The 26,051-nt window shown below is 38.8% G+C and overlaps 1 protein-coding gene across 4 annotated transcripts in view; it reads right to left on the bottom strand.

Moving 5' to 3' along the window:
• Nucleotides 1-25,829, bottom strand: part of Arhgap5 (Rho GTPase activating protein 5) — a 66,220-nt gene extending 40,391 nt beyond the window's left edge. For 2 of the 4 annotated variants that reach the window (XM_042677413.1, XM_042677410.1), the window contains exons 1-2: nt 25,341-25,507; nt 7,474-11,359 (exon numbers count right to left, since the gene is read on the bottom strand). In XM_042677413.1, coding sequence (XP_042533347.1) covers nt 7,474-11,193 — 3,720 coding nt within the window. In that variant the 5' untranslated portion in view covers nt 11,194-11,359; nt 25,341-25,507. Of the gene's footprint in view, nt 1-7,473; nt 11,362-25,340; nt 25,508-25,768 lie in introns of those variants that run through there. The other 2 variants (XM_042677411.1, XM_042677412.1) reach the window with 2 other exon arrangements.
• Nucleotides 25,830-26,051: the final 222 nt, after the last annotated feature.

Raw genomic sequence — 26,051 nt, forward strand, 5'->3', positions numbered from 1 at the left:
TAGCATAATTATTGAATTGAGGAAGTCATAAACAAGACAGAAACCTTAGAAGTGTCTTTCAGACCTCTTTATGCAATATATTGTCAAATCTTTACAAATTTGAATTACCTTTCAAATCCATCCCATTCTCCTGTCCTTCCTCCAAGTACTCTAAGCTTTTTTTTTTTTTTTTTGGGTCCGGTCGTAGTGCCTGAACTCTGGGCCTGGGCGCTGTCCCTCAGCTCTTCAGCTCAAGGCTAGCGCTCTACCACTTGAGCCACAGCGCCACTTCCGACTTTTTTCTTTTTGCTTATGTGATGCTGAGGAATCGAACCCAGGGCCTCAGGCATGCAAGGCAAACACTCTACCACTGAGCCACCTTCCCAGCCCTACTCTAAACTTCTATAAATTTTCCTAAGACTACTGTTAATATACTAAATTAGGTCTTCAACCTATCTAGTCTTCAACCCATTCTCCATACTGCAATAAAGCCATCTCAAGAAATAAATCTAGTTACTCTCTACCTTCAAATTACTTTTAGGCTAAATATTCACTGTTAACAGGACTCAGAATTTGGTCTTCTTATTCTACTTATTCTAATAGAATGCCAGAAAATTTTACAACCTGGAGGCCAAATCCAGCCTGTCACCTGTTTTGGAAAAACTTTATTAGAACACAGACGTGCTTATTAGTTTACATGTTACGGATGGCTATTTTAGCACTACAGTATCAGATCTGACCAATTAAGCAGAATGTATAATCTTAATGCCTAAGATATTTACTGGCTCTTTACAGGAATATTGCTACCCTAGACAAATAACAGAACAGTGACCTCCTTTGATATACTATGTTCTCTTCACCACATGTGGTAATAGCATGGGTGTGCTGTTCATTCAGAATTAAATAATCTCAAGTCCACTCTCCTGATAGATCTTTGTAGCTAAGATCTATCCAGAGCCAGGTGCAAGTGGCTCACATATGTAATCCTAACTCAAGTCTGAGAATTGTGGTTCCAAGACAGTCTATCAGAGAAGTCTGCCATATTCTTTATCACCAATTAACCACCAAAAAGCTAGAAATGGAGCTGTGGCTCAAGTGATAGAGTGCTAGCCCTGACCAAAAAAGCTCAGGGAGTATCTAGGCCCTGAAATCAAGGGCCAGGACTGGCGAAAGAAAGAAAGAAAGAAAGATAGGAAGGAAGGAAGGAAGGAAGGAAGGAAGGAAGGAAGGAAGGAAGGAAGGAAGGAAGGAAGGAAGGAAGGAAGGAAGGAAGGAAGGAAGGAAGGAAGGAAGGAAGGAAGGAAGGAAGGAAGGAAGGAAGGAAGGAAGGAAGGAAGGAAGGAAGGAAGGAAGGAAGGAAGGAAGGAAGGAAGGAAGGAAGGAAGGAAGGAAGGAAGGAAGGAAGGAGCCTTGCAACTCTGAATCTTGTCTAAATATGCTAATGGAAGTCAGTGTTCCAAGTTTCTTAGGAACTCTCGGAACTTTCAAAGAAACAGCACAATCTATACTTCAGTCTGAGAACATCAAGTTCTCTATAATGCAATATATTTATATACAGGAAGACAAGAGCTCCACCATTTGTTATGTCTTTCATGCCTTTCAACAGTGCTTTTTTGATTTTGTTGTGGCAAAAGTTTACATATTGTAGTCATTCCTGGTGATCTGATAATTTGCCATGCTTCTGCTAAGGGCATCGTCCTTAATTACTTTTTCAAGTTATCTGCTGTTGATATATAGAGACACAAGTACTTTTTTGTTATTCATCTTTTAGCTAGCTTATTCTGCTAACCAAACTACTATTGATCATGAATTTGCCTGTATAGATCCTTCTAGAGGATCAGGTTCAAAACTAGCCAGGGCAAAAAGTCTGTGAGACTCCATCTCTAAAATAACCAGCATAAAGCAGGGCGGCAGGCATGGCTCAAGTGGTAAAGCACAAGCCCCAAGTAAGCAAGCAAGCCAAGTAAGCATGTGGCAGTTTAAACTCTTATTAGGAAAAAAAAAAATCTGTCCCTAATTTAGTAGTCTGCCTATAGTTTTATTAACTTTATAAGCATGACTTCTACAGTCACTTTCATATTATTTCACCTTTAATGTGTTTTGAGGGAAAATAAATACAATTTTCTAATATTAAGTGATTTTTTTGCATATGTAGTTACAAATCCAAATTGGATAAGTTCCCCTGTGTATACTGTTGGATGTTTTTGGCTATTAATAGTCCACAGTCCCTTATTTAAAAACCCTTGAAGCAAAAATGGAACGATCTAAATTGTAGGGATAGTAAGATTGGGAAAGATGGGATAAAGGAGAAAAATGGAAGAGAAGACATTGACCAAGATGTACTACACTTAGAAACTGATTTGTTGAATTGAAATACCTTTGTACAACTACTTAAATATAAGTAAAATAAAACAAAAACCCTGGAGCAAGATAAGCTTCATAATTCAAACATTCTTGACAGCAGCAATGATGTATAGTTCCAAAACTGAACATTATGTAACAAATTCAGCAAACTAGTATCAATGCATCATATACAAACATGAACATTTTCCCAGTGAATTACTGTATTATTCACTCTTTGACTTTGTCTTGTTTTGTCATCAATGTTGCCAAGTTTGTCTAAGCTTTTCAAAGAGTCAACTTGCTTGCTCATGTAGCCTCTGAATCTATCACTTTCTAACTAATGTTTATATCTACCTCCAAACTAGATTACGTAACACTAATCTCTTCCTTCATTGCAACTTGAATTCTAGAACAGCATTCCTTTTGGCACAAACTCTGCGTAACCAACTAATTTTAGTTCTAAATAGTTTTTGTTTAGAAAAGACCCTCATAAATGTAATGTTATTTCAGTTATTCGTGACTAGGGGAGCTTCCTTATCATACTACTTGTCAGTTTTATGCCGCTATACAACTGACTTTCACCATGTAAAATATCCTTAAAAAATAAAAACAAATGCTTTTCTTTTTCATAATGTTCTATAAAACTAGAATCATACTTTCCCTATCCTTAATGTTCCTTAAACACCCATGTACATCCAGACTATTATAAAAGAATTATTTTTTGTTCAACAAATTTACCATGTTCAAAGCATTGTTCTAAACAAATATTAATTTATTTCTCAGAGTAGCCTTAGGATTACTTCCACTTTCCTAGATGGAGGTACCGAGAAATTATATAGTAATATAGGCAGTTAAGTGGATGAACCTGAATTCAGACCCCAGAAAACTGGTTTTAAGACAATGGGCCTCTTCACCATGTTATAGTCTTAATCACACATCTTTCAATTGTTCTAAAAGTATTTTCTTAATCTTGACCAATCACAGGATCAGTCTACCAAGTTAACATTTTAGCTTCTTGAAATATAAGTTCAATTACTCAAGTCCAGTTTACACTATGGAAACAATTTTTACAGGGCTAGAGATGTAGGTCAGTGGCAGAGTATTTGGCAAGCATGCACAAGGCCCTATGTTAGCTTCATACCATGTGTGTGTTGGGGCGGCGGGGCAAGGGGTGATTTTTAGGCAAACTAAGTGGTATAACAGTGCTCTCTAGGCATTCTACAATGAATAAAAAATGTCATAGAGAGATGTTAACTATATAGATATACTTAAAGCAATTTTTCAATGTTCTTAGAATTCAAAATATAATGCCTAAGCTGAAGGCCAGTGGCTCAGACCTCTAAGCTTCTTGGGAGACTGAAATCTGGAGGGTTGTGGTTTGAGGGCAGCCTGGACATACACACAAGACTTCTCTTTTCAGTCAGTAACCAGGCATGGTGCCATCCTACCAAATAGAAGCTGAGATTGGGAGGATTTCATCAATGGAAGAAGCTGGATATGGTGGCATGCACCTGCTATCTTGGCTATGATGGGAAGCATAAAGCGAGCAAATCATAATTCAGGCCTGAGCCCAGGGGATCCTATTCTCAACATAACTAATAGTGGAAAAAAAAGAAGATTGGAAGCCTGGCTTAGTGGCAGAGTGCCTGTCTGCCTAGCAAGTGTAAGGTCCCACGTTTAAACTCCAGTACTATCAAAAAAGGGAAAAACAAATGTAATACATGAATCTGTTAAAGCAATGTTAGACGAAGCTTCTTTTTATAAGATAGATATTATATGCATACATATATAGAGACACATACACTTTTGTGCAAAGCAACTAAAAAATTGAGAAAAAAGAAAGTTGAGAATGTGACTTTAATCAACTGAAAGTAATAAAAGTATGATTTAAAGCCAATTTATGGCTGGGTGCTGGTAGCTCACATCTTAAATTTTCATTACTCAGAAAGCTGAGTCCTGGAAGATTAAAGCTCAAAGTCAGCCCAGGCAGAAAAGGGCAAGAGTCTCCCTCTCCAAAATAATCAGCAAAGAACTGAACTGGAAGTGTGTCTCAAATGGTAGAATACCAGTTAAGCAAGCAAGCCCAACAAGTATTAAGTCCCCGAGTTCAAATCCTAGTACTAAAAAGAGAACAAAAGGAAAGAAAAGAAATCATTTACCATGTTAGTATAAATGATGAAAAGACTGACACAAAGTGCAAAGGTATTAAATGTTTATGTTATTTGGTTCATCTAAGAAGCCAATGACTATAAACAGCACTGTTATTTTATGTGCCTCTGAAAAGGAATTTAAAAAAACTACACATCATCTCAATTATGACTATGCTATCAACTTTTGATACATCCAGATTTCACATCTGAAAAAAATAAAGACTTTAAAAGGGGCTGGGAAGGTGGCTTAGTGGTAGAGCGCTTGCCTTGCATGCATGAGGCCCTGGGTTCGATTCCTCAGCACCACGTAAGAAAAAAGAAAAAAGCCGGAAGTGGTGCTGTGGCTCAAGTGGTAGAGTGCTAGCTGAGGGACAGTGCCCAGGCCCAGAGTTCAGGCCCCACAACTGGACCCAAAAAATAAATAAATAAAGACTTTAGATTCAATGAAACATAGTTAAGTCACTATATGGGACCAATCAGGTCTGAGGAAGCTGAGTTCAATTCAAAGAACAGTAACATTAAATTCAAGAAAAGTACTATCTATACATTAACTGGGATTAAAGGTCATGCTAAAAATTCCAGAATATAAATCTGGCACATTCCTTGCCCTCAAAGTGATCAGAGTTGAGCAGTTAACATTAAATAACTGTAGTACTAATGAATCTCTGAAATACTCAAGTTCTTTCAAGCTAGTAATTACACTGTTGTATATTTATCCTAAAAGAATTCTGAAGAAACAAACTTTCATGAAAACAGATCACATTTTTTAAAAATGACAGCAAAATGAAAAATCTGGAAATCTGATCAACCATTTTTATTAAAAACTTGAAAAACTATATGGTGCCTAATTACCTGTGTATCTTGGGACAACATGGCTATACTGTTATTAAAACATTTTTGCTTAAGGAATACTCAATGAAGTTTTTGATGGCAGAGAATGCAGTATCTGCAACTGAATCTCAAACAAATACACTCACACTATTAAGCAGGGGAGCAAACTGTGAACAACTGATAAATCTGGATTAAGGATATATAGGAACTCCTTTACTATGCTGTGTGTGTGTGTGTGTGTGTGTGTGTGTGGATATTTAGGAACTCTTTTATTATGCTTTGTGTGTGAGTGTGCATGCACGTGCACACGTATGTTGGGGGGAGGGGAGTGATTGTGTGCATGTGTTTGTGCCAGTACTGGGGCTTGAACTCAGAGCTAAGGCACAGTCTTTTAGCTTTCTTCCCTCCACGCTGGTGATTACCACTTGAGCCCAGGCTGGCTTACTACCATCTTCAGATCTCAGTTTCCTGAGTAGCTAGGATTACAGGGGTGAGTCACTGGGGTCAGGCTCATTTAGTGTTCTTGAAATTATCTACATTGAAATTATACCTAAAGCAAAAAAACCCACCAAAATAATTAGATTTGTGAGCAAAACTGGCAACACATATACATGTAATTTAAAAAGGGAAATACTATTGATTCTCAATTTTTGTTAGCGTTTGGTAGTTTTAGTAATATAGATTTAATTAAATATTCCTTATCTGAAATGCTTGAAGTGTTTCAGATTTTAATTTTTTTCACATTTTTACAAAATTTTAGTGTATATTTGCATATACAGTATGACATAGGGATGAGGCATAAATATAAACACTAAATTCACTTATGTTTCATAAATGCCTCATACACATACAGTAATTCTGTGCAACATTTTTAGCGTACCTGCATTTTATTTTAACTATGTAAGGTCAAGTACAGAGTTTTACACATGTGGTGCTTTCCACATATGGCATGCATCATGTTGGGGTTCAAGAGTTCAGATTTTGGAGCATTTCAGAGTTGGATTTTCAGATTTAACATGCTCAACCTATAAATGCAAACTAAAGAAAAAACACTCATGTTTTTGGAGTGGGAGCACTGCCACAGATATTTTACTAATAGTAGTATATATCATTAACAAGTATGTCTAGGTAAGTCTTAAAAGTATTTATATACCTACTCTAAGGAATAGTGATAAAATAAATACTACAGCTCAAACTTTGAAAATAAAATGTATTTTATTCAACTATAATGCTTTATAATGCTAAGTTATTGTACATAGGAAAAGCGTGCAGACTAAGTTTTCCAAAATATTTATCTTATTTGAGCCTGATTAACAGTAATCAGCTATAGGAAATATGTATTGATAATTTACAAGACTATACACTTAACTGATGAAAAGTACTAAACACAAGTTTAACAGAAATGTATGTTTACACTTTTAATACTTAATGCTATCAGACGATTTAACATCTATTAAAAATATAAAAGACAGAAACCAATTAAACCAGAATTCTACAAATGAAATTTCAGAAACTTATGCCTCAAAATACAAAAGACCTTCCTAGAAGTGTTAGTAAAGCTCCACAACTATAAAACTGTTACTATTTTATTCTAATTGTATCCCTGAGTGAAACAGGTATATCAAATTAATATTGCAAAACTGGTGGTCACAATGGAAAACAGAATTACAGAGGAAAAAGAACAAGTCACCTCATATCTGAGCTTCTACAGAAACAAGCATTCACTTCAACTTTTTATGCTTACGTATATGAAGGCAAACCTGCTCTAAGTAAAATAACAAAAAGCACAGAAATTATGAAAATAACTTTCTCTGGAAGACATTTGTAAAACTCAACATGTAAGGATTACATTTACCAAATAAGATAGCTTTGTAACAAATCTTGTCAGATTTTTTTATCCTTAAAATATACTTTTTTTTCTTGGTGCTGGTTCTGGGGCTTGAGCTCACAGAGTGAGCACTGTTCTTGAGCTACCTCATTTAAGGCTAGTAATCTACCTCTTGAACCACAGCTCTACTATCAGCTTTTTGCTGGTTGTTTGGAGATTAAGAGTCCCAAGGATTTTCCTGTCCAGCCAGTACTATCTTGAACCGCAATGCTCAGATCTCAACCCCCTGAGTAGCTAAGATCACAAGTATAAACTAATTATAAACTTATCTAAGGAACTTACCTTTTTATCCTCTTTTACTTTGTGGGTTTTCTTCTTCAGCTTCTTATCATCTACCTCCTGGTCAGAAGTGATAGCAGGATTATCAATTCCACCTTTCCAAGTTTCAACAGGAGAAAGTAGTGGATCTTCTTCACTTCCACGATGTCTTCCTTTTCTTTTTGTTTTAGAAGTAGTGAAAGCCTCATCATCACTTGCATCTGAATGTGTTCTTCTATAATATGACTTGGCTTTGCTAAATAAAGTTTTAGATTTATATTTGTATTTTGAAGGTCTCCGTTCCCCATGACCCTTTGAGGTTCTATCTGAAAACCCATTTTCTTCATCTCCTTGGGTATTATTTACAAATGAGTTTCGAATTTTAATAATTCGATTTTGACTATCTTCTGGAACAACATAAATCTCATCAGAGTAGCCCTTCTGTTTGAAAATGGTGTCAATGGGCTCCGCATAGTTATCTGAAGAATCCATATCTTCAGGATGTGCCAAAGGGACCCGAGAAATCTGTTTTCTTGGATTTTTACCAATACCAGCTTCAATTGTTTTTAAAAGGTTTGGATCCAGTTTCTTCACATTTGTCTTAGGTACAACTGGTTTAGGTTTAATAGGTGGAGGCACTTTATGGTTGCGTTCATGATCATGACAGTTCGGGGTGCTATGAATAGGATATTCATTTCCTTCCAAATCTAACCTGTATCTGGAACGGTCACTAGGTGTTGGAAGCAACTGTACATCATCCCCAATTGGACTATAAGGAGGTGGTGCTTCGGTGTCATCATCTGAATCAGGGTAGTTGTTATAGGGAAAACAGTCTCTGGGGGATGGTAGAAAAACATCCTCACTTTGATGGGCTGATTCTCTTGTATTATCAGACAAATAGGAATTTTCTATCATATTTTTTTTCTCTAGGACATCACTAAAAAACAGAGTAAAGACTTCTGTCTGCCGATGATACTGAGATAAAGAATATAATGCTGTAAATTTAGCAGTGATCTCAGTTGCAATATGTTCTCCTTCAGTCATTAATTCTTTGATAGCCTCATTTTCAAAAAAATCTGCTTGGCTGTCAGTAACTGCCACCAGTTGTACAGGAATGGTGTCCTGAACTTCTGACAGAAATGCTCTAAGCATTCCCATTGATGCTTTCCGTTTTGCAGAGTAAACTAATATATACCCATGAACCAGTTCATCTTTCCTTACTCCAATTGAGGAGTGGTACGATAATATTGTGATCTGTATCCGCCTTCTTTTTTCACCGATAATTTTGTCAAGCATTAGGGAATTATTCTGCCCAGCTTGAGCAGCACTACAAGAATGAGAATCAAGGAAGGGTGATAAAATAAGATCTACACTAAATGGATCACCACACATGGCACACATGACAATTCTCAAGTCAGCTTCTGATACATCTTTATTGGTAGGAACTGGGCTTACCACATCCAAATTGTGTTTAACTGATTCCAAGACTCCTCTTAGAGCTTGCTTTATTTGGGATTCATTAAATTTACGAGGATATGTACCAGGAGGTACATCTACAAAAGGACACTGTAACTTGTTTGCCAACTGCTGTCCTTGGTGCCTGAGAATGGGTAGATTCTTACTAATGGAATCGCGCTGATTAGCCAAAATTAATGTAAATGGAAGATTAGCCATATATGTATCTTTTCTGATCTGAGAAGCTTCAGTTCTCACTTTTCCAATAAATTCCCCAATCAAACTCAATGACTCAATGGAATTAAATACACAGAAGCACCCATGTGGTTTAAAGGCGGCAGTCCATAATTGACTCAAAATGTAAGGCGATTTGGCATCAACTGGCCGAAGATCAAGTTCATAAATTTTTCCATCTAAGGCATATTCATCATCAGTGGATTGCGTCCTTATCTCATTTGCTAGTTCTTGGGCAAGACCATCTTTCCCTAAAATGAAAAGGTTAACTTTATCTATATTGGTACTATCATGATATAAGCGTAGGCGTCCATGATCCAACTGTAAAAGACTACTGGCAAGTAAGTGCTCCACTTTAATGTCTGTACAATTTTGGCCACTAAGGCATGTTTCTTTAGTGGGATGATAAACAAATCCTATGTGTTTAAGGAGAAGCGATTCCCTATCAGGTGCAAGTTTCTGTAAAGCTTTGTACCTAGGTTCTTCACTCAGAACTGTATGAATTTCACTCATTTTATCTGAACTTGGTGTTGCATTAAGGTCTAAATCATAAAAAAGTTCAGAATGCTCAAAAAGCATTTCCTGGAACTCTTCTTTGGCTTTTTCAACTATCTCTCGCTGATGCCTACCATACACCTCTTTGCTGTCAGCCTCAGTGATGTATTTGAAGGCTTCATCCTCCATAACAAAGCACATAACTTCCTCCCATGGCTGCCCAGGTGAAATGAACTGAATTTTTTCCAAAGTCTTCTTAAATTTTTCCTTCATTTCAATTCGCCTTTTCTCTGATATTAGATGTTGTACATGGTTCTGATAGACCTTTTCAGCTTCTAAAGTGCCCAAGAGGTCAAATGGGATTCGTCTATCATTTATTTTGTCTATATGGTCAGTTTCATCCCAAGGTGTTTTTTCTAGCACCACAAAACATAACTGGAAATCTGCTCTTTTCTCCATTAATTTCAAAGCTTCTGACCAATTCAAATGTTCTATCTCCTCCAAGTTTGGCAAAAGAGTATTAAAAGCTCTTGGTAAGGTATTTATATATTCTTCTCTTCTTTTTCTTATATGTTCCTGTTTAAGTTGTTCTATATGTTTTGAGAACGTATTTCTGGCCTTTCTTGTTCCCTCTAAGTTGATGTATTCTTCATAATCAGGATGATTTTTTAATTTATTACTAACAGTTTTCCAAGTTGCATGATAGTCTCTCACCGTCTGCACAAGTTTTTCAAACTTATCTGTTGCTGTGACAACAAGTTGTCTCTGTGTTTTATAAGCATCCAGATAGGGAATAATTTTAGGTTTGCCACGAGTTTTATCCAACATTTGTACCAGTGCAATGAAACATGTCTCAATGTTGACATTAAATCGTGCTGATGTTTCCACTACAAGAAGGTTCTTTTTGTTTGAAGCAAATGCTTGAACTTCTCTAAGATAATGATCCACACATTCGTCACATTTAGTTGCTGCTATTATTACAGGTTTTTTTGATTTTGATAGCTGGACAAAAAGGTTATTGACAAATTTAAGTTGATCATCAAATTTCCTATTACATCCTTGACTTACATCAATGCACAATAAAAATCCATCTACATTGAGCTTCCCTTCTGGCATTTGCTTCTGCTCAAAGTCTTGCTCCAAGCCAAGTTGATCAGTGCAAATATACATCAGTTTTTCTGCTGACTGTAATTTAGTGGCAGCTGCACGTTTTATATATGGTTGCAAATTTGTACTCCGATGAGGCAAGAAAGTCTGGTCATCAATGAACTCTGTCTGTTCAATGACATGAATTTTGCATTCTACTCCATCTTCACCACTTTGTATTATGTCACCCCAATATAAAAAGTGATCATTGTTTACTACTCTTCCTCCAAAGTCAATGGTGCTAAGCACAGAAGTATGCTCTGGATAATATTCATCTGCTTTTGAGCGTACAAATCTATTGCACAAACAAGACTTTCCAACTCCACAGTTACCTTTGTCTTTTTCAGTTCCAGAGAGTCCAACTACACTGATAGTATAGGATGGGGGACGAGGCTCTTTGTTTTTTGCCATCATAACTTTCTTCTCATGTCTCTACATTCATAAAGGTAACCACATATGCTTTTCATTCTGAAAATAAAGTCATCTCAAAATACAGATCCTGAATTTCAAAATTATATTTGGTTCTTCATATTTCCCTCATTTCCTCAGAAAGGTCTTCAAAATCAGATGGATCATCTCCCTAGAAAGATGGAAAAAAGACAAATTTTAACCAAGAATTACATATAACAAATGCTCATGCAAAATTAATAATTCTAGGGGCTGGGAAGGTGGATCAGTGGTAGAGTGCTTGCCTTGCATGCCTGAGGCCCTGGGTTCGATTCCTCAGCACCACATAAGCAAAAAGAAAAAAAGCCGGAAGTGGCTCTGTGACTCAAGTGGTAGATCGCTAGCCTTGAGCTGAAGAGCTGAGGGACAGCGCCCATGCCCAGAGTTCAGGCCCCACAACCGGACCCCCCCCCCAAAAAAAATGACTAATTGTAATGTCAATGTATCTTAAGAAATGTTTTAATTTACCCATAAAACGAAAATAACCTCAAAATTTAAGGCAAATCTACAAAACTTTAATGTAATGGATCACAAACTTTAAAATGAACTCATAGTAATCAAACGTGAATTATAGCTCTGCTCCTTCCAATGGGGTTGACAAACAACTAATTCTTTCCACTCTTAATATTACTGCCTTCTATGAGGCTATGCTGATAGCTAAAATGTACTGGTTATTTTAACAATTCCTTTACAAATTTACTCAATTTTGCTTCACCATGCCAAGGACTAAAACCCAAGTCTTATGCGTATTAAGTACTTTATCACCAAACTGTATTCCAATTTTCCTTACTTTTTAAAAATGAAGTACTACCTGCTTTCTGAATTCCCTAAGGCAGAATTCTGTATAAATTTAACAAACTTCTAGAATTAAAAGAAAAACTTTTCAATAAGTTTCAACATTTCTGTAAAATCTATGAAATTTTCTACCAAATTCTATTAAGGCTATGCAAATACTTTAACAGGAAACAGAAAAAATGGGTAAGGTCTGTAGATATGGCTCAATAGCAGAGCGTAAGTTTAGCATACACAACTTCCTGGGCTTGATTTCTAACATCAGAAAAAAAAAAGAGGAGGAGACACAGAATGATACAATGACAACTATTAAATAGGTCAATAGATCTCAAACTAAAAGACTGATTTTTATTTCCTATCTATAAGGCCAAGTGTACAACACAATACGTGGACTTAAAAAAAAAAATCCATGCTCATGCCAGTAATCCTAGCTACTCTGGAGGCTGAAATCTAAGGATCGCAGTTTAAAGTTAGACAGGGCAGGATAGTCAGAGACTCTTATCTCAATAAACTACCAAAGAAGCTGAACATGGTTATGGCTCAAAGAGTAGAGCACTAGCCTAGAGCAAAATCTCAGGGACAGAGCCCCAACCTTGAATTCAAGGCCCAGAACTGGCACTGGCACAAATACACACCCACACTCACATGTATCTATACTTCAATTTTTTTAGATTCAAGACAAATTAAAATTACTATAAAGTTGTTTTTAAATTCTCTTGATTCACACAATGTTGGTTGAGGTTGGAGGCCTCCCCTTTTGCCTAGGCTGACTTCAAACCACAATCCTACTGATCTCTAACACCAAAGAAGCTAGGATTACATGTCTGTACCACCGGCACCAAGCACTAGGTGTAGCATTAGTAAACTGGTTTCAAAATTTATTATTTACTATTTGGTGGCGATGGCAAAGCCCTAAGACCTAAAACATGGTTCTCTCATCTATAAAACAAGGGTATTTACTTATTTTCACAAACTAAACAATTATTTAAAATGTGAAGTACCTAGCAACTAAAAGGGATGTAATAAATACTGGTTCCGTTTCTTAATTTGGTTCTTGGAACTATGGGAAGCTGCGTAAAACTTATGAAAAGGACGTAATTAAAATGTACAATCTGACAATATAAATATAATAAAAGATAAAGGAAATGGAGGCAGTCTCAACCAATTCTATTAAAATTTTAAAAAATTTTAGTCTGAATACTCTATCTAGCACCAAGTTTAACATTCTTTACCCAAAATATGCAAAAGAACAATTACACTATTTATGTTTGCAGAAAAGCATAATACATTAACTGGGTAGTAATTTATATCCACTAACTGAAATTAGTTTATGAAAATAACTGTTTTCTAAGGTAGTTTACTAGATTATTCAAATATTGTATGCTCACAAGGCAGCTTTCTAAAATTAAAAAAATTGCACAAAGAGGAATAGAATTGAAAACCCAGAAATGAACCTACAGACCTATAGCCATCTAATCTTCGATAAGGGAGCTAAAACAATAGAATGGAAGACAGACAGCCTCTTCAGTAAATGGTGCTGGCAAAACTGGTTAACTACATGTAGAAAACTAAAGCTAGATCCTTATATATCACCCTGCACCAGAATCAACTCCAAATGGATCAAAGACCTTGAAGTCAAAGCAGACACTCTGAAAACATTACAGGATGGAATAGGAGAAACCCTGGGTCTCCTTGGCTCAGGCCGAAATTTTCTGAATAGAGACCCGGAAACACAACAAATCAAAGAAAGGCTGGACAAATGGGATTGTATAAGGTTGCAGAGCTTCTGCAGGGCAAATGACATAGCTAGCAAGATCAATAGAAAGCCCACGGACTGGGAGAAGATCTTTACTAGCCATACAACGGACAAGGGTCTCATATCTAAAATATACTTGGAACTCAAAAAATTAAACCACCCAACAACAAATCCTCAAAGAAACAACTGCCCAATAAGTAAGTGGGAGAAAGACTTAAAGAGAAGCTTCTCTGAAGAAGAAAGAAGGATGGCCAATAGACACATGAAGAAATGTTCAACATCCCTAGCCATAAAAGAAATGCAAATCAAAACAACATTGAGATATCACCTCACTCCAGTTAGAACAGCAAAAATCAAGAACTCTAACAACAACAGATGCTGGAGGGGATGTGGACAGAAAGGAACCTTACTTCATTGTTGGTGGGAATGTAAACTTGTTCAACCACTTTGGAAAGCAGTATGGAGGTTCCTCAAAAGACTCCACATAGAGCTCCCCAATGACCCAGCAATCCCACTTTTGGGCATTTACCCAAATGATCACAAACAAGGCCACACTAAAGCTACCAGCACAACTATGTTTATTGCAGCATTATTTACCATAGCTAAGACATGGAACCAACCCAGATGCCCCTCAGTAGATGAATGGATCAAGAAGATGTGGTATATATACACAATGGAATTCTATGCCTCCATCAGAAAGAATGACATTTCCCCATTTGTTAGGAAATGGAAAGGCTTGGAAAAAATTATATTAAGTGAAGTAAGCCAGGCCCAAAGAAACATAGGTCCCATGGTTTCCCTTATTTGCAATATCTAGTATAGGTATGAGTCAAGCGGAAAAAGTCAGATAATGTGATGTTAGGAAAACGAAACCTCAAATATGTATTTTAATGTTTTTGTTTCTTTCATGCAAGTGTTTCTAACGCATTTATAAGATTATTTCTTTGTTGCTTTGTATGTCCCTCCCCCACAGTGTAACCCCCGCTTTCACTATATTTGATGTCAGTATAACATGTGGAGGAGATGGGGACAAACAAGTCGTTTAAGGATTCAGGTGGACCTGTTGCAACAATGAGAAGTACAAAATGTCATGTCAAAACCAGCTTTACAATGTCGGTGTGGGGGGGGAGGGGGGGTATGATTGGGTGGGAGGGAGGGGGGAGGCTGGGAAGGGAGGTGAAGGGTAAACAAAGGAGGAGGCTGCAATGCTTGGTAAGAAATGTATGCATTATCCTGCCCATGTAATTGTAACCCCTCTGTACAGTATGTTCTCAAATAAAATAAAATAAAATTAAAAAAAAAAATTGCACAAAAAATCCAGAAAAATAAAAAAATAGATTCTTAGCAATTCACAATTTAAACTTAAATGTTTTTAGAGATAGAATACTAGTTACCAGTGCCTGGAGAGCATATGGAGAAAGAAAAATTAGATAGAGTGGTGTTTATAAGGATGAAGCTAGATAGTAGAAATAGCTTCTAACATTCTATAATACAGAAAGACAACCACAATATTTCAAATTAACTAACTTTGTATATTCCCAACACAAAAAATGCTTGAAGAGATAGATGTGCCAATTATTCTGACCTAATCATTCATTATATATTGCATTCATGTACTAGAAGTCTTTGCTGAATCTCATAATTTAAAATATAAAAATTTAATAATAAAATGTGCCTTCACAAAACATTGTTGCATTCATTAACAAACGGTATAATTTTTTTAAATTCTTGCTTTTAAGTTATCATATTATGTCAGGAAATTTCTATTCTTTTCTTTAAAAAAAAAAACGAAACTTTTAATTTTCTATCCTTTGTAATTTCCTACTTTTACTGTGATACCTGATCCTATATATCATCAGGTATGGTTCAAAATTACTCTGAAAGCTTTGTAATTTTCCTGCTTCATCCTGCTCTCTTCTCCTTCATTCAAATCAGGGCAGCCAAATGCTCTTTTTAAAGCAGAAAGTAGAATCTTCCATCCTAAACTTTCCAGTGTTCTTTTTTTTTTTTTGGGGGGGGGGGGGTCCGGTCGTGGGGCCTGAAGCCTGGGCACTGTCCCTCAGCTCTTCAGCTCAAGGCTAGTGCTCTACCACTTGAGCCACAGCACCACTTCTGGCTTTTTTTTCTTTTTGCTTATGTGATGCTGAGGAATCGAACCCAGGGCCTCATGCATGCAAGGCAAGTGCTCTACCATTGAGCCACCTTCCCAGCCCAACTTTCCAGTGTTCTTTTTTTTTTTTTTTTTTTTTTGGTCCGGTTGTGGGGCCTGAACTCTGGGCCTGAGCGCTGTCCCTCAGCTCTTCAGCTCAAGGCTAGTGCTCTACCACTTGAGCCACAGCGCCACTTCCGGCTTTTTTTCTTTTTGCTTATGTGGTGCTGAGGAATCGAACCCAGGGCCTCAGGCATGCAAGGCAAGCGCTCTACCACTGAGCCAACTTCCCAGCCCCTTTCCAGTGTTCTTAAAGTAAAAGATAAGTCTTTTCAAGGACCTACCACTACAAGGCCTGCCCTTTCCAGTCTTTTCTTGTCTAGTCTAATACCATTTTCCCCACTGTCACATATCCTAAGGAACACATGCTAAGCATGTTCTTGCCTTTGTACTTACTTTCCCCCATACCTCCAAAGATACTACACAACTTATTTATTATTCTTCATTAGCTCTGGCTCTCTCCTCACTCCACTGTAGATTTAATAAAAGGGCCAGAAAGGCACATATCTATATTCATTCTATATCTAAGAGCCTATAGAGCAGTGCTATATATAAAATGGTTCTCAATAAAGCATAAATCCTTAGTATTAAAACAAAAAGTATATTAAAAAATGAAGGCATCATAATGAAGACAAACTCTGATCTATAATGATGTGTTCAGCCAGAATAAATTTTTATTTTAAGAAAATGAACGTATAACCCCAATATAGTTTATTCAGAATATCTGGCAATATAAAGACTTTAAAAAAAAATCTATTTCTAAGACATAATTACACTGAAGGGGCCTTTTCATCTTATCCATTATCTTGTCAAAATAAATATTTTTTATATAAACAAACACTCAAAAAAGACATAAACTCAAATTATCATATATATTTCACAATATAATGCAAACTTTTTTAGTAGTTTAAGAATTCATATAAAGGGCTGGGAAGGTGGCTCAGTGGTAGAGCGCTTGCCTTGCATGCCTGAGGCCCTGGGTTCGATTCCTCAGCACCACATAAGCAAAAAGAAAAAAGCCGGAAGTGGCGCTGTGGCTCAAGTGGTAGAGCGCTAGCCTTGAGCTGAAGAGCTGAGGGACAGCGCCCAGGCCCAGAGTTCAAGGCCCCATGACTGGACCCAAAAAAAAAAAAAAAAAAAAAAAATTCATATAAAGACTCTATATACTAAAAGAATATGGTAATTCAAATGTTACTTTTCTAACTGCTTATTAAGAATGGCAAATTCATCAATAATGTGGTAAGAAAAAAACCTGACATTTGAGCATATGTATGACAACTAAGTAATTCAACAAGGCAATAATCACATTCCATATTTTACCTTTAAACCAAGATACCTACCACAAAAGCACACAGTATTTGGATTTAAAGGAATCTAAGTCATCATTCCTATAAACTAGTCTTAGATAAGACTACAGTCATGTGAATAAAAGAACCTATAAAAAATTTCCACAATTTATGTAGTGACAAAATTACCTGAAAGCAAAGGAATTTTGTTTTCCTTTTGTACTGAATCTCCAGAACCCAGAGGGCCTGATACACAATGAATGCTCAACAAATATTTGATGAATAAATGAGAACCCTTGGTCCTAAAACCATTCAACAATCCTAAAGTCACAATTACAGACATAACTAATAAAAAGCACATACTGTTATGGGTCAATAAACTCTAACATAGCATATATTAATATTAAAAGTTCAAATTTTAAAATCTACAGTGTATTAATACAGATTATGAGTTTATAATGTTTATAAGCCTGAAGATTCTGTGAAAATACTTTCAGAAGGCTCCAAACAGGCAGGACTCTGGGACCTTACCAAGCTCTACTTTTATCTATTTTTATCTCCTGAAATTTCAAATTACCATTTGAAAAGTTTCATTGTCAAAAATATGTCCCAATCAAGAGTTATACAGCTTTACTGCCTATTATTTATTCATCTATACCTTCCTCTAATAACATGATCCCTAGACCTGGGTATGAGATATTCCAAATTCTTCCTAGTCCACTCATTCAGTGGTAAAAACGTAAGACCCAAAGTTCATTTTCACCTAGAAAACAATATGTACATGTTCAGCAACTATCTGCTCAGCCTTACATCAATGTGTATGTGTTTGTGTATGTGCACAGTTATGTGCACTCCAGTACTGGGGCTTGAACTCAGGGCCTGGGGACCATCCTTTAAGTTTTGCTTTTTTTTTTTGCTCAAGGATAATGCTCCTTGAATCACAGCTCCACTTCCAGCTTTTTGGTGGCCACATCTCCATTTCCAGCTTTTTTGTGGTTAATTGGAGATAAGAGTCTCAGACTTTCCTGCCCAGGCTGGCTCTGGCTCCCTCCCAACTATGATCCTCAGATTTCAGCCTCCTGAGTAGCTAGGATTACAGGTGTGAACCACCAGTGCCTGCCTATATCAATTTTTAAAAGGTTCAAAGGCATGTAGAGGTAAGTCCATTAAGAAAATATTATGAATAAGCTCATCATCTTTCCTCAATCGGAGTCCTCTCCATCACTGTGCAGAACTAAGTGGAAGATGGGCATAATTTGTCATTTAATATTGTACTGCTATTCAGAAGAGGAATTATTTTTATTATGTAAATGACTCGGGGTAGGTCCTAACAACTTTTTGGTGATAAAAATATTAACAGTTCAAATAATCAGAGGAAGGGGAATAGAATTAAAATCATAGTTTTTTTTAAAAGATAGATGGTGGGGTTGAACAGCATTTTTACCCACAGTATTTTTTTTTTTTTGGTCAGTTGAGGGGCGCTGTCCCTCAGTTCTTCAGCTCAAGGCTAGCGCTCTACCACTTGAGCCACAGCACCACTTCTGGTTTTCTAGTAGTTTACTGGAGGTAAGAAATCTCACTGACTTTGTTGCCCTGGCTGGCTTTGAACCGTGATCCTCAGATCACAGCCTCCTGAGTAGCTAGGATTACAGGCGTGAATCTCCAGTGCCCGGCTTACCCACAGTATTTTTAAGAATCTTTACAGTACCACAGCTGAAGAGATAAAGGCAATAAGCTACACTATGAAGTTGATAACACATTACAAAGGAGAGATAAGTACAAACTGGAATAGATCAGGCTTTAGAAAACGGTTTTTCTAAATCATATTAAGTGAAGTAAGCCAGTCTTGAAGAAATTTAGGTCCCATGGTTTCCCTTATTTGCAATAATTAGTGTACACATAGGATAATCTTATCAGATGAGCTGAAAAGCTCAAACGCTGTGATCATATAAGATGATGCTAAGTGAAATGAACCCCAAGATATGGACACAGGAGACCTGTCTTTGTAGTTGTTTGAAATGTACTATGTGATTTTTGTTGTTGTTCTTTTGTTTGTTCTTCCTCCAATGATTTTGGTATCCTGCATCTTGTATATACAATGGTCTAATCTGGGGAGGGGAAGGGGAATAACAACAGTGAAGAAAGGACACAGAATGACCCATTGCAACAATGATACCTACAGGACAGTATATTGGAAACGAACTTTACAACTTCGGACAGGGTGAGGAGTAGTGTGGGATGTGGGGGATGGAAGGAATAGTGGGATAATAACAAGGGAAGGGGTAACAATGATTGACAAGTAATACACTCATTGCCTTACTCATGTAACTAACCCCTCTGTACAACATCTTTACAATAAAATTTAAAAAAACTTTTTCTATAAAGGGACAGGCAGTAAATAGTTTGGCTTTGTATGCTATAGAGGTCTGTCACACAACTTGACTTGGACATCAAAGTGTAAAAGTATTAAAGTAAAAGTAATACTTAAATGAATGGATATGGCTGTGTAAACTTTATTTAGGGATAAGATACTTGAATTTCATATAATTTCTCAGTTTACAAAATAGTATTCCTGTAATTTTGTTGCCAAACATTTCAAAATGCAAAAGCTATTATATGAAAATAGGTATTAGCTTGCCCCACAGGCCATAGTTTGCAAATCCCTGCAATACACTGAATTTCAATAAATGAAAGGAATGAACCTTGAAAATAGACTAGGTTTGGTTTTTTCAAGAGAATTCATTTCAACTGTGTGAACAGGGTATTGACTGAGCACAGTAGCCATACTGGAAAGAAAGCTGGATATGGTGACAAATGTCTGCAATCCCAGCACTTTGGAGGTTATGGTAGGAGGATGAGGAGTTTGAGGCCAGCCTGAACTACATAGAGCCTGTCTCAAACAAGCAAAACCCTCCAGTGCTGGTAGTTCACTCCTATAATCCTAGTTACTCAGGAGGCTGAGTTCTGAGGACTGAGGTTTGAAGCCAGCTGGGCAGGTAGAAATCTATGCGACTCATCTCCAATTAATGACCAAAAAGGAAAGAAAGCTGAAGTGGAGCTGTGACTCATGTGGTAACAAGCCAATGCTGAACATAAAAGAGACAGTGCCCAGGTCCAAAGCTCAAGCCTCAATCACCAAGGCTCTGAGTTCATACCCCAGTATCAGCACAAAAACAAATAAGCAAAGAATTGTGAAAGAAATATGGCTAGATATAAATTGTATAAGATATATACTCTTCAAGGACAAACAAGAGTTTAGAACCTGTAATAAACGGCTTAGTTTGAAAGTAAAATGTAAGAGAAAAATCTGGTTGGGCACAAAGTGTAAGAAACAAATACTGCAAGCCATAAGAATTGAAAAGAGCAATCCAAGACGGAGCTTAGTGACTGGTGCAAGACGTAAAAGATAAAAGAAAAATGAATGTTTCTTAATGAAAAAGTAATCAGTTTGAGCAACAGATGGTGCTATCACCTGGGTTTCAGGTATTATTTCTACAGACAAAACATATACTTCAGAAAATTACCTAAGAAGTCACTAATACTCTTAGAAACATGTAAACTGTTATATTCTTGGTTAATACAAACACCTGAATTTTCCAATTCCAGATCATAGAAATGTTACTTTTCTACTAGTTACATAAACAGTCAACAAGAAAAAAACAGGCATCATCTTGGCTCTGAAAAAATAAGCATATAAACAACAAACATACTTAAAACATTAAGAGGATTAACAAGAAGACATAATATCCTATATCAGAGGCTAAGGCTTCCCCTGCCTCCGAAGACTAGCAATTTCAAATAGAGCTAGAATAGACAGTTATACAGGTTTGTGAAGTTTACCTCAAATATTTCAATTTGGATCATAGGTACAAACTTCTGCTCCTACATTTTTACCTTGTATTTTTTTCTCATTTGTCAATCTGTCCTAACACTTCCCAGTACTTTTTTTTTGTCAGTCACGGGGCTTGAAATGAGGGCCTGGGTACTTGTCCCTGAGCTTTTGTGCTCAAGCTACCACTTTAAGCCACAGCTCCAATTCTGATTTTGTGGTGGTTAATTGGAAATTAGTCTCATGGATTTTTCCTGCCCAGGCTGGCTTTCAACTGCTGGGCTGGCTTCCAACTGCAATTTCTAAGATCTCAGCCTCCTGAGTAGCTAGGATTATAGGCGTGAACCACCAGCACCCTGAACTTTCCAGTACTTTTGATTCAGTCACTAACAAACCTAAACTTCTTATGCCCCCTCACTATCCTCACCCTGTGCTACTTCCAAGTCCTATTTCTTTTAAGTTACCTTACACCTAATTTTAAATTATAGCTCATTTATTCTGTATTGAACTGGCAATGTATTCCTATTTTGTCATGGTCCCTCCATCAAAGCTATAGGCTCTGAAAGGAGCTTTAAGAGAGAAACCTAGGCTGGAAAGGTGGCTCAGTGGTGGAGTGCTTGCCTTGCATGCATGAGGCCCTGGGTTTGATTCCTCAGCACCACATAAGCAGAAAAAGCCCAAAGTGGTGCTTTGACTCAAGTGGTAGAACTCTAGCCCTTAGCTGAAGAGCTGAGGGACAGTGCGTAGGCCCAGAGTTCAGACCTCACAACAGGCAAAAGAGAAATCTTATACTTTCTTATTCTACTCATAGTGCCTAGCTGGCTCACTTATAAAAAATTTGCTAGGGATAATGAAATAGGCTAAATCTAAGAAGAAACCAGAAAAACAAAACCTCACTTTTACTATTAAGTCTTCATGATAAATGCTAGAGAACCTAACCAGGTGACACATCTTAGCAATATTCTAGACATGAAATCACAAATAACTTTTTCCCCCAAGTAATAGCTGTAATTCTATGGAATAAACCTACAAATAAAGTCAAAAATTAACAATGTGTTTCACTGCATTGCAGATAATCAGCTTCAAAGAATGAAGAAAGACAATCCTTGATTCTCTTACACTCAAAGTCCTCTTACACTCAAAATGTTTCTTCTTTTGTGAAGAACTGCCAAAAAGGCTACAATAGAAATAGTTGTTCTCTTTTCTACATCTCATTGTACTTTTATCTATTTACTCCTTTATAGTTGCCACCTCTCTCAACTAAGCTTTAGCTATCCTTAATTTTTGTATTTTATTTATCTTTGTATTCCTAGGGCCATGTACATGGACAGTGCTAAATAAAAGTCACAAAATTAATGAATAACACATCATGGGTTTAACTTTTTTTCTTAATGTGGATAATCTTCACAGATAAAAACAAAAGCAGCCTTGGTTGCAGAGCATGGCTTGTCAAGATGCTTGTCTCAAGGAATCTCTATCCTGGGGGGGAAAAAAACCTGTAGGTATTTTAGGAACTGAGTTTGAAAAATGAAATAAATTCATATTTGTCTTAGCATTATGCTATTTTTCTTAATTTCTAATACTTTTCCTAATTTGATAAAATGATTTTTTTTTAAAAAAAAGCATCTCAACTCCAACTACCAAATGATGGAACATTTTATTAAAATTCCTTCACAAGGGCTGGGAAGGTGGCTCAGTGGTAGAGTGCTTGCCTAGCATGCATGAGGCCCTGGGTTCGATTCCTCAGCACCACATAAGCAGAAAAAGCCAGAAGTGGTGCTATGGCTCAAATGGTTAAGGGCTAGCCTTGAGCTGAAGAGCTGAGGGACAATGCCCTGGCCTAGAGTTCAGGCCCCATGACCCACCTCCCCCAACCCCCAAAAAAAATTCCTTCACAATTCTTTCAGAAACCAAATTTCCCTAGCGTACTTTAAATATATCTTACAAACCTAAAACAGAACACTATATAACGATTCATGATTATATTACCTTATTATATTATATTGCCTTTGTGATCTGCAAAGAATAAGTATGGGTCATATATCTCAGGGAACATTAAAATCGTATCTCTTTAAGTTGTGATAAAACATCTTTATTGTGCTACTTCATATTTGAAAAGTGAACATCAAAGGCAATGTTTTCTCTATGTCCTGATAATGCTAAAAACTTTAGTACTCTTCATGAAAGTACTTAATAAGGGTACTTCAATTTAAAAACAATGAATTATGAGACTTAATTTATACTGTACCGTATTTCAAATCTGTAACTTCTCAAGGTCAAAATAATCTGTCTTCTCCAATGGAATAAAAAAGGAGACTATTTTCAAGATATTCATGTGCCACATGACAGATTTAAGAGATTATTTTGCAGCACATTTTTAAGAAATTGCTAACACTGGACACTATTCCACTCCCAATGCTCCTAATAGTGTACAGAGAATGGTAAAATAAGACACACTGACTGGGGTTAAATATTGTAACCTACACAAGCCAATCAAACCCATAGTTGTCTATAATATATAATAATATTTACTATCTGATTCTCCTTGTCAGTGCGATCAACAGCTCTTGAACATAATGTGTTTAGTTATAAAATGTAGTCTTCACATGTTTTTGGTGGCCCACACGTGCTACTCTCTTCTCTGATGTTTACCAGATAACTAGATATGTGGGTTAATTATAAAGAACCGATATGTATCTATACACCACAAGTATATGTAGAAAAATTCTAAGAGTTCCATTTTACTATTAAAGTGTAAATGAACAAGATTTGATAGTAAAAACGTTTCCAAACACATCTTACTAGTTTATCCTTAATCCAAAACATTTTTCTGAACAGTTACACCTAGACGTATTTTCTGCTAGAGATTTTAGAGAAATCTACCACAAAGTGAGATCACCACTCCTAAGAAACATCCCCTAACATTGTTTAAACTGGCCACTGGTTTGAGACTTAAGTGGATTCTCCAACACCTGTAGAAGACAGCATATTTGTAAAAACTAGTAAATACAGGAAAGTAGCTCCCGGCGTTACACTTGAACCTTTTGAAAAATGTCACCGTGCCCGATTTATCACAAAAGAGAACAAATTATCGATGTTAAGTTTTCATTTTAGAAGCACACAGGCCCTTGTGTATTTTAACTTAACACTTACAAACACTAAAATTCTCATTTATTAAACACTGGTCCAAACTGCTTTCCTATCAACCACATGATAAAAAGTATAAGCATCTCTCCTACAACTTTCTCGGAATTTTCCTAAGCGCCCTAGTATAGTTGGCCCTCACTTCGGAGCACCTCTCAGCCCCGGGCTGCACGCAGAGCCTCCCTCCACCTCCCTTGCATTTCTAATAAAGCTGGAGGGAGGGTGCGAGGGAGGGAGGGAGCGTATTTATGTGTGGATAAGTGCACGCGCGCTCCCGCGCTGCTCCCCACCCCCACCCCGATACTTTTCTTTAGTGGACAGAGGGAGAAGAAGAATCCAGAGGTTACTGCAGCGAAAACTCGAGATCCAAGCCCCAACCCAAGTCACAGACCCCACCGATCGGGTGGGTCGGAGGTTTTAGCTGGCGCCGGGCAACTTCTCACCAACCCCACTCCCGGCTTCGGAGCAGCAGATGGGAATTCCGCGGCCAGAAGAACCTAGGGAGGAGCCGGGCCGATAAGGAAAAAGTGAAAGGGCCGATCCCCGGGCCAGGCTTGAGGTTTAAGTTTGCAGCCGAGGTCGCGTTTCCGCCGATCGGCGCCCACCCGTCGTCTCTCCCCGCACCCCCCCCCCCGGCCCGCCCGCCCCAACCTTCCTTTTCCAGGTGGAACTCGTTAACACAACGAGCGCCCCGCCACCTTTCCTTCCCCGCCAGCCCTTTCCAGGCCCGGGCAAGTGAGGGCGGCGAGGGGGAGAGGACGCCTGGCGGGGCCGGCGTGAGGCCGACCCCAGCCCCGTCACCTGTAGAGAGAGAGAGAGAGGGAGGGAGGGGGGACGGGGAGGGGAGGGAGGGAGAGAGAGAAAGAGGGAGAGAAAGAGAGAAGCGCCCCCTCCCCGGCCTCTCTGCCCTTCACGCCGACCGTCTTCCCGCCGCGACCGCCCGGCCTGAGGACCGAGCACGGCGCCAGGCTTCTCCTCGGCGGCCGCGGGGGCCCCGGCCCGGCTGAACTGGCTCCGGCCGGCGGCGGCGCGAGGGTCCGTGGCGTGACGGGGCGGGGGCCGGGAAGGCCCCGGGAGCCGGGCTCTCAAGGTCCCTACCTAACAGCGTCGGTCTCCGCCGTCTCCTCCTCGGCGGCAACGGCAGCGGCCGCGGCGCTGGCGGCGGCAGCAGCGACATTCCTGGGGAGCGCTCCCGCCGCCGCCGCCTCCTCCTCCTCCTCCACTCTCGACTCGCCTCTCGTCCCCGGCGCGCTCACCGGGCGCCGAGAAACCTCCCGCCACCTCCACACACACACACACACACACCCCTCACCCCCGCCCTCCCCGGCACACACGCCCCGAAACCCGGATCCCGGCGGCACTCGCGGCCGGGTAGCCCTCCCGCCCGCTCGGCCCGGCCACCAGCGGCGGCCCGACCCTCCCCCGCCGCGTCCCCCTGCGCCCGCGGCCGCGCCGGGCTCAGTAATGGCGGCCACTCGGGTTCCCTCGCGCTGACGGCTCTCTTCTCCCTCTCTCCCGAACTTTACCTCAGCATCTCTTCTCGGCGCGCACCGCCGGAACGCACGCGCGCGCGCGCACGGCCGCGCGCACGGCCATGCGCGCGCAGACACACACACACACACACACACACACACACACACACACACACGCGCGCGGCTGGGGGCGGAGCGGCGGCGCAGTCCAGAGTCGGGTGCGCGCCTGCGCGCGCCCGCGCTCCCCGCCCCACAAATCCGGCTGCTCCCCAACTACCGTCCTCGCCGCCCTCACCTCGCGACGCCTCCCTCCCTCCCGCGCCGCGCGCACGGCTGG

The sequence above is a fragment of the Dipodomys spectabilis genome, unplaced genomic scaffold, assembly GCF_019054845.1.
Source record: "Dipodomys spectabilis isolate Male_0828 unplaced genomic scaffold, ASM1905484v1 ptg000038l, whole genome shotgun sequence".
NCBI classification, from domain to species: Eukaryota; Metazoa; Chordata; class Mammalia; order Rodentia; family Heteromyidae; genus Dipodomys; species Dipodomys spectabilis.